Source organism: Tachysurus vachellii, chromosome 12, assembly GCF_030014155.1.
Source record: "Tachysurus vachellii isolate PV-2020 chromosome 12, HZAU_Pvac_v1, whole genome shotgun sequence".
Taxonomy (NCBI): domain Eukaryota; kingdom Metazoa; phylum Chordata; class Actinopteri; order Siluriformes; family Bagridae; genus Tachysurus; species Tachysurus vachellii.
The window spans coordinates 6254579-6263141 of record NC_083471.1 but is presented as its reverse complement, the minus strand read 5'-3'; the positions used below and the strand labels follow the sequence as shown (position 1 = coordinate 6263141).

The 8563-nt window shown below is 38.2% G+C and overlaps 1 protein-coding gene across 1 annotated transcript; it reads left to right on the top strand.

The window, feature by feature from the left end:
• The first annotated feature begins 1429 nt into the window (after positions 1-1429).
• Positions 1430-1946, top strand: uts1 (urotensin 1). The gene has a single exon (XM_060883918.1). It carries the CDS (start codon positions 1430-1432, stop codon positions 1832-1834), a length of 405 nt encoding a protein of 134 aa, XP_060739901.1. The 3' UTR covers positions 1835-1946.
• Positions 1947-8563: the final 6617 nt, after the last annotated feature.

The window sequence follows — 8563 nt, the reverse complement described above, 5'->3', positions numbered from 1 at the left end:
TACACTAAAGCAAAATAAAACAGCTGTTAAATAAATTTCATGTGTTGTATGAGTTATGATTTGAAATTTGGAAGAATTTGTTTCAGTAGGGGCTTGAAATAATATTACAGGAATAATTGAAATTTGAGTCACATGAATTGTGCTTAATTTTAAAAAAATATTACTCTAATATAACTATACTGCAAAGTCAAGCAGTGTTAAGTGTGTCACACTTGAGTATGGGCATCATTAGAAATTTAGGCTTATGTTTCTTGTATTAAACTGTTTTAAACTGTATAATGATGAAGTCTTGGGTTAGGGCTATCCATGGGGCTATCCATGGCAGGCCATTTTCAGTAGTAGTGAGTGATTTTCAAATCAAAACACCAAACAGAAGTGGGTCCATCAAGCAAACCCTTAGGGCAGACATTCTTGGGATCTCTAGTATCTTAAGAGTAATATGTGGCTAAATCAGTATATAGAGGACAGGATAAAGATAAATAACAGATTATTGGGTATGTTATTGTATGGTAATTGTTTAAGATGATCGATGCACATCAGGGGGTAGGACATTTTAAGAAAAAGATCTGTTTAATAAAGTGAGCCTATGCCTGTGAAATATTGACAATAATATTGTAATGAAAAGACGTAATGAAAATCAGATACTAAGACGCGATCAACAGTGGAGCCTCGGTATATTTCAGGACTATGGCCAGCTCCCCCTCTCTCACTCTCTCTCTCTCTCTCTCTCACACACACACACACACACACACACACGGAGGAGATTCTTATCATTTGCACTAACTTTACGGCTGATGTTTAATATAAACTTTGTTAAAGTGTGAACATATAGCATGCAAATGGTTTTGTTTGCTAAGTTTTCTTTCCGTACCGGTTACTTGCTGTGCGTAAGATCCATTTGGCTGGCCAGCTATCACTCCAGAGCTTGTCTAATTTACAGGCAGTTTATGTACTTGCTCTGACGTCAGTTTAGCTTTCATGGATGTATATAACCATTGTACTGGAGCAGCTCCGTTTCGACTGCGACTGGGAAAGATCCGTCAACTTTTTTCCAGATTCCAACTTGTTTGCAAAAGCTTTTGAAGCAGAAAGATAACAGAGTAAGTCTCTTTTGGCAAACTGTTTTAAATATAACGTCAATGTTTGTCCTGTGATCTCGTTAATGAATTTATTTTACTTATTAAATATTACTGCGTAATGTAACGTACTGCGTAATCTATTTTACAGTTAATCATTCCAACAACTAGGAATACTCCCTAATACTTTATCATAATACGTTTTTTCTATATGCTGTAGTCAGAATTCATACATGTACATAATTCATTCATTAATCAATTATTTCATTCATTAATTATAGAGTGCATACTGTGGAATCAGCTTTTGGCTTTTGTGTCTCTTGAATCCAGGGTGTGTTTGCGCGCTGTCCAGCATGAAGCCTGTCTCCTCTGTCTTGTTAATAGCGGCTGTCTTATTTTCCACTCACATTCCCCCAAGTATATGTAGACCACGGGATTTAAGCCTGTTTGACCGCCATGACTACAAGAACCAGCTGGATGAAGTTTTGCTCAGGGGTGGAAAGGGCGAGGAAATGCCCTTCTTCCGCGGTGGAAACAGTCGATGGTACGCGCAAAGAAACGCGTCGCGCTCCCCAACTTTTCCCAGCCTGAACAGTTTGGAGGAGCTTGTGGGTTTGACTAAGAGGAATGACGATCCGCCCATATCGATCGATCTCACCTTTCATCTGTTGCGCAATATGATCGAAATGGCGCGTAACGAGAATCAGAGGGAACAGGCAGAACTGAACCGCAAATATCTGGACGAGGTCGGGAAGTAAAAACGCATCCTTGAACAGGATAATGAGCTCGACGCAATCTCAGACCTCAGTTTGCTTTCTTGATTTTTTGCTAAAGCATTATACAACTCTAATGGGAAAGAAATATGACTTAACTGCCCTCAGTGCAAAGGGTAAACAGCCTAACGAGTGGAGAACTGAACTCCCATCACACAGGAGTCTACGGATAGCAGTGTTTGTGCACGTGTGCTGCATATGCAACAACCCATCATTGTAAATGGATTTAATAAATTTCAGTTAATAAGCTGTTACGTTTGCTTTATTTATAGCCTCTACATTCCCCATGACTAATTCCTATTCAACATATAATGGCATGCAAACTATCATGAGTTAAATATATTCTGGAAATCTTATTACTAACATTTGAGGCATAATGAATATCATGTCACTATTTTACTTATGAAATTGCCAATTGATACCAGTATGAATACCAGTGATACCAAAAGCTTTTTTTAGTGATTGTAACCAGTGAACTAGCCACATACTAGTAAAGGCCAAAGCCAACACACATACATTAAGCGAACTTGGTAACCCCACTAATAAAGTCCATTTTAAGTCACCCACAGGTCACATATGTAAAATTCACCATATTCTTAGTGAAAATATAGTACTAATCATTTATATCCAGTCTTTCACACACCTTCAAGAGTTCTAAAATATAGTTTGTTTGTTTTTAAATCTATGAAAATATAAATATACACATGATAGATAGATAGATAGATAGATAGATTATAGAGGGATATTCACATATTATAGCAGCAAGGAGAATTAGAAAGTATACTAAAGGTTATTTAAAATTAAAATACAACACTGAGAATATAAATATAAAAAATACAGTCTAACAGCACAATGTAGGCAAAGCAGTGTGGTGTAAACATTGTTGGTATAAGTAACAGACTTAATGTGGCAGTGAAGTGAAAACACTGTCAACAGCAAATGTTTGTGAATGAGGAAAAACACAAATGAAAAGAAAAATGAATGGAGGTACAGTATATTAGCAGTGCTTGGATATAAAAAGTGGATATTTGTAAACCTCAACTGCCATCTAATGAGCTTATCTTAAGATAGTATAGATTATTACCCCAGCACAGAGATTTGCTGTCTGAACACGTCTCCTATGAGTGCCATTGTTTAACTACTAGCTCATAGAGGGAATGATATTGATGAATGATGATCAGTGTGCTAAGGTTGTCCAGTTTATTGCCAATACACCTAACATTTTGAATGAGAATGGAGAGAATAGTAAACCTACCACCATCCTCTTTAGTACAGAAAAGTTAACTGTGTCCACTTCATCTGACAAAAAAAGACTTGCATATTGTCTATTGAGTAGAAGGAGTCATGAATGTTAGAAAGAAGCAACTTAATTTCAGTTTGTTGAAATGTTGGCGTTGCATGGACCGGACCATAAAGTTGCCACTTGTAATCTGTAGGCACCTTGTAAATTATACAACAGAAAACACCTTATTAGTGCCTGAGGTAAATGATTGAAATAAAGTTAAAACAGCAAAGAACCAATATAGAGAAAAGCTTCATGAGTACATCAAGTAAAGTTCTCCATGTTGACCACCCAAACTGCACCACCCAACCACCCAACAACGCTCTAATAGGAAATGTGGATTTTGTACATTTTTATAGAATTCAACTAGAATTCAACTTTTGCAGGGACATGCAATAGGCATTGTATGTAGTGGATCACAGCCATTCTGCGGAGGATGTTAAAGTCTTATGTGAGAAATCATTCTATGTACATAACTGTTAACAGTTAACAGTGTCTCACATGCAGGACCACTGCCAGGGCCCTAATATACAAGCAGCAACAATTGTTGGTCAACGTGGGATTTCAAGTCACATCAAGACTTTGAAATAAGACAGTGGACAAGCAATGATCCTTCAAACAATATCCATCTTACCTCAGACCTACAGTACGTTTAGACACCTGTGAGCTATGTCTAAGCCACAGACAACAAGATGTCTCAAGAATCAGTTCTTGGAATTCACTGGCACTGCCTGTCTGACATTCTGTCCTGCAAACATTGAGTAATAGACTGCTAACTAGAATAAGGAACATTAATTCTTGGCCAGTCAGCATGAACCTTTAGGGTATATTGTCCCTTACAACCCAAAGTCATTTTACATGTATAAGGGGAAAGCTGTAGGAAGTATAGGATGACCTGCAACTACTTGAAGCACTTCTCCATTCTTGCCATGGGAACGGTAACTCAGGGATTTGCATGGGATATTTCTGCCGAGGTAAGCTGGATCTTCACAAAAGTTTGAGAGATACTCACTCACATCTTCTTTGATCCCTCAGAGCATGCTTATGGCTGTGTGGCTTATCTTAAACAGAAAGCCCTACTAGAACGGATGGCTGTGAAGTTGCAGCACTGAGTACAATTAAGTACAACTACTGTAGACATTGAAACTGAGAGCATTCTCAATGTAACGCCCTGTTGTACAACTCCTCACACATTGCTAACCCTGATCCTGTCACTCCAACCTATCTCCTGACTGGGTGGGGAAATGCATTCCTACCCCATGCTTCCTTACCCTGGTCCTAGCAGACCATATACAGTATGGGTGCATTTGATCAAAATAAATACTTGCCTGGTCTTTAGTTTAGACCTCATTAAAGCAACTTTAAGTGAACATCGCATTTTAGTGTCCTCAATCTATTGAATGTTGACATATTAACAGTGAGTTGTGAGTATGGGCTAGTCTCTCTATGTGGTGCTGTAGCCTGTAAACAAATGACTCTGCTGACAGAAGATTTAGGCAACATAGTTCTTAAAATGGAAAGGAAGTTTGAAGACTGAAATAATTTTTAAAAAATAATTTTTGAAAGCTGGCTTATTAAACCATTTCTGTTTGTCAGAATGCCGCCAGCATGTTAGCATATGTTGCAGCCAGGCTCAACATCATGCTCTCTATGATGGGACTGCAGGATGAAATGGAAGCGCTCACTGAACTCAAATGTGCCACGGAAATGTGGGGCTGGCTATAATCACAATTGCGCAGCCACCTGCTCAGGAAAAACCCACTTCACAGCCCAATATGTTCCAGACATGAACCTGCTGGTCTACCAGGACCCGATGCTGGGTATTCTGCAACAGGGCAGTTGCAGCCTTGAACAGCACCATTATGCTCAGTGATTCTCAGTGAGCTTGGGTGCCTGTTCAATTTTGGGCATTTGCCACCGTCCGGCATTGCTAGATAAAGTGGTCCAACTGGCAGAGTACCACCTGGCAGCATATCTCGGTGCAAGTGAGCAACCCCCCTCTCTTTCTTGCTTTTGTAATTCCTCTTTATTTCCCTGCCATCCCTCCATCTCTGCACTACGGAAATAGGAAAATCAGTAATAAAATCAGACTCCCAAGTTTCCCTACATCTCAAGTTACTCAAAGTGAACTTACTCAAAGTGAATTATTGACACTGAGCAAGGGTATTCAAATATATATATGAATATATCCCCCTGTATGAAATGGTGTCATGTCTGAGCAGCTCCTTCAGTAACAGACTGTTACATCCTAAGTGTCTGAAGGAGCGATACAGACGATCTTTTCTCCCTGCTGCGATTAGACTTTACAATCAAAGCTGCTCCCAGTGAACCAGTCACCATAATTACACACTGGATTGCTATTTAACTGCAATAATAACAATAACAAAGTATTTTAAACAACATGTGCAATAACAGAAATTAAAAAAAAAAAAAAAACATGCAATATTACCTGAGTGCAATATGTCTGTTAGTGTAACTACTTACTCGTGGTCTCTTTTTTCTTCTTTGTATTCATACATTGTGTTGTGTATATACTGTATATTATAATATGTCTTATTGTATGTATTATTGTCAACTGTTTATCATTTGAAATACACCCACCAGCCAAATTATTAGGAATCTAATTGTAAAAAAAAGTGTATTCAGAGATGCGTTCTGCTCACAACTGTTTGACTTACTATACTATAGCCTTCTTATCAAAACTGGGCATGTCTGTCCAATTTTTTTAGTCTTACTGACAATGTTTCACGTCATAGAACTACTTCTTACTTGGGTTTTGTTGCTGTCAGTGTCATTGTTGTTGTTGTTGATTTTTTTTTGATTTGTTTTGTTTTTTAGATACTATAGACTGTGCTATGAGACAATCCAAGGTTATCAGCCGTTGCTGAAATACACTAGTATTCAGTGATCAGATGTAACATTAAAATTTCCTGCCTAATATTTTGTAACCTTCCAAGACCTCTGACACCATGATGTTAGCAGCCTCCATGGATCGGAATTGTTTGTCCCGAACATCCTACAGATGTTCGATCGGATTCAAATCTGGGTAATGTAAAGACAAAGTCAACAAAGAGGCTAATTAAGTTTACTAAATTCTTCAAGATCAAACATTTCAGTGTAAGTATTCATAGTCGACCAAAATGCATGTGTTTCTTTGCCTTTATAATTAGTGACTCACCAAACAACTAAAAAGGTCATTGCAGCTACCTGTGTAGTTGAGTTCTGGCCTGTTGCCAAAACATTTGGGACACAGTCATTTGTGTTCCATTTTGGGTCCGGTGAGCATATCATTATGTCATAGCTGACAAATAAGTGTGGCTCTTTCTCAGCAGGATCAACCACAAATATGAAACTTCTCTCAGTCGTGCAAATTGAGCTTCTGTGGAGCAATCACACATAACATACGGACATATGGTGTCCTCTATGCATGCTAATTCTCTGTGGTGAGAGATGCCAAGATTATTAATTATTGTTCATCTGGTATCTGCTGGCTGGTGAGGATAGGACAGAGAAAGTAACACCTTGCAGATAAATAAAATCCTCAAGTAGACCAAAGATGACAAACTGTGATTCAGATACTACAGGGAGGCATGAGTCATATCCCAGGGTCAGCTCTAATCCGCATTGTAAAGACTATTTCCTGGTGTCAAACCAGGAAAAAAAAAAACACCTATAATACAAATAATTAGTGTTAAATGTGCAAAAAAGTGCCAAGTTGAACTATATTCTATTGTATGAAGAATCTTACATATGTAATTAATATTAAATGTAATAAAATATTTTAAATGTGGTGGCTTAATTGGATAAGGCTTTGTTGATAGGAAGGTAGGGGTTCAAGCCCCAGCATTACAAGGCTGTCAATGCTGGATCATTGAGCAATGCCCTTAACCCTCCCTGGTCCAGGGGCATTGGATCATAGATGCCCCGTGCTCTGACCCCAACCTCCAAAGCTGGGTTATGTGGAGAAAAGAATTTCACTGTACTCTACTGTATGTATATAATATAAAACCAGTTTGAACTAGTTAGTCACAGTTTCTGTTCAATTACAGATGTGCACAGTTTCTGCTCAATCGTGCCCAGATCTTCTCTTCTTTCTCTCGTGATAAGGAGTTGTCTTTCCCTAACTTTGTGCTGACCATTAGATTAGATAAAATCACTCCTGTCCTTGGCCAATCAAAACCCTCTACAAACTTGTACAACTGAATAACTTGGCACGTTCTGTATATATGCTCATACATCTGAATAAACTTTGAGAGAACTTGACAAATAAATAGTTCATCTTTGTCTCTTTTGGCAACTCTCCCAGGATCCCGAGGAAGCATGCAGCAGGGTGATTTATATAGAATCTGTCCACCAGATGAAAAAATATTTTCTGCAGGATTTGTTCTGACAAGTAATGAAATATATTTAATTTTTTTCCCTGTAAGTAGAAATCCTCTGTTAATACAATTGTGTCAAGAATTTCTTTCTATACCTAGTAATAATGGACTAGTCAGATATTTATCCTTCTGTGTTTCCACTGATCATGTTTGGAAATATATTCCTTAACCAAGGAATTATCCGAACATTAGGAGCACAAACCAAACCTTATTGGTTATATGTGTGCACTTACTTATTATTAACCTATACATCCTGCTGCACTCTTGTCATTTTCTGTGAAAATACAGTTAAATACATGGATGGATGTGATCAAGCCAGACTCAAACCTCATGATTGGCTCTATTACAAAGGTTATGGTTATTTTATTCAGGTATTTATTGACTATTTGGTGGGACCAAGAAATCCACACAGACTGGGTTAATGACTATATGGGATAATGACTGGCTTGTTAAATAACTGGCTTGCACAAAAGCCTGAGTGAGAAAAAAACATAAATCCGAAAGTTAATCACTGCTTTAATGTTAAACCCGGAACCAAACGTTACGCAGAGGTGCAGTGTTTGCTGTCAGCTCATTCACTAAAGATACAGATGTAGCTATGTCCTCTGTGCAAGTGGGTAAATACTATATTATATAGCCACTTAGTAATTAGGCCTATATTTTAAAATGGTGGATAGCAGTAGCACCATCTACTACAGGGCCCCACTTCACAGAATGACTTGATTTCTCTTCTGGTGAGATTTGGTAGTGATGTTGAGACGAATCCCTGAGGCTTTCCCCTCAACTGTACTGTGAAATGGTTCATGACTCGAAGCCTTTTAAAATGGTTCATACCATTGAATCCTCATCAATACAACATTTGTCAGACTGTATATTTATAATCACACCTCCAGTGTCACCCAAATGAGGATGAGGTTCCCCTTTCAGTCTGGTTCTTCTCAAGGTTTCTTCCTTTACCATCCAAGGGAGTTTTTCCTCACCACAGTCGCCTGAGTCACCTCAGACTTGCTCATTGGGGATAAATACAAACACATTTAAATATATCTAATATTA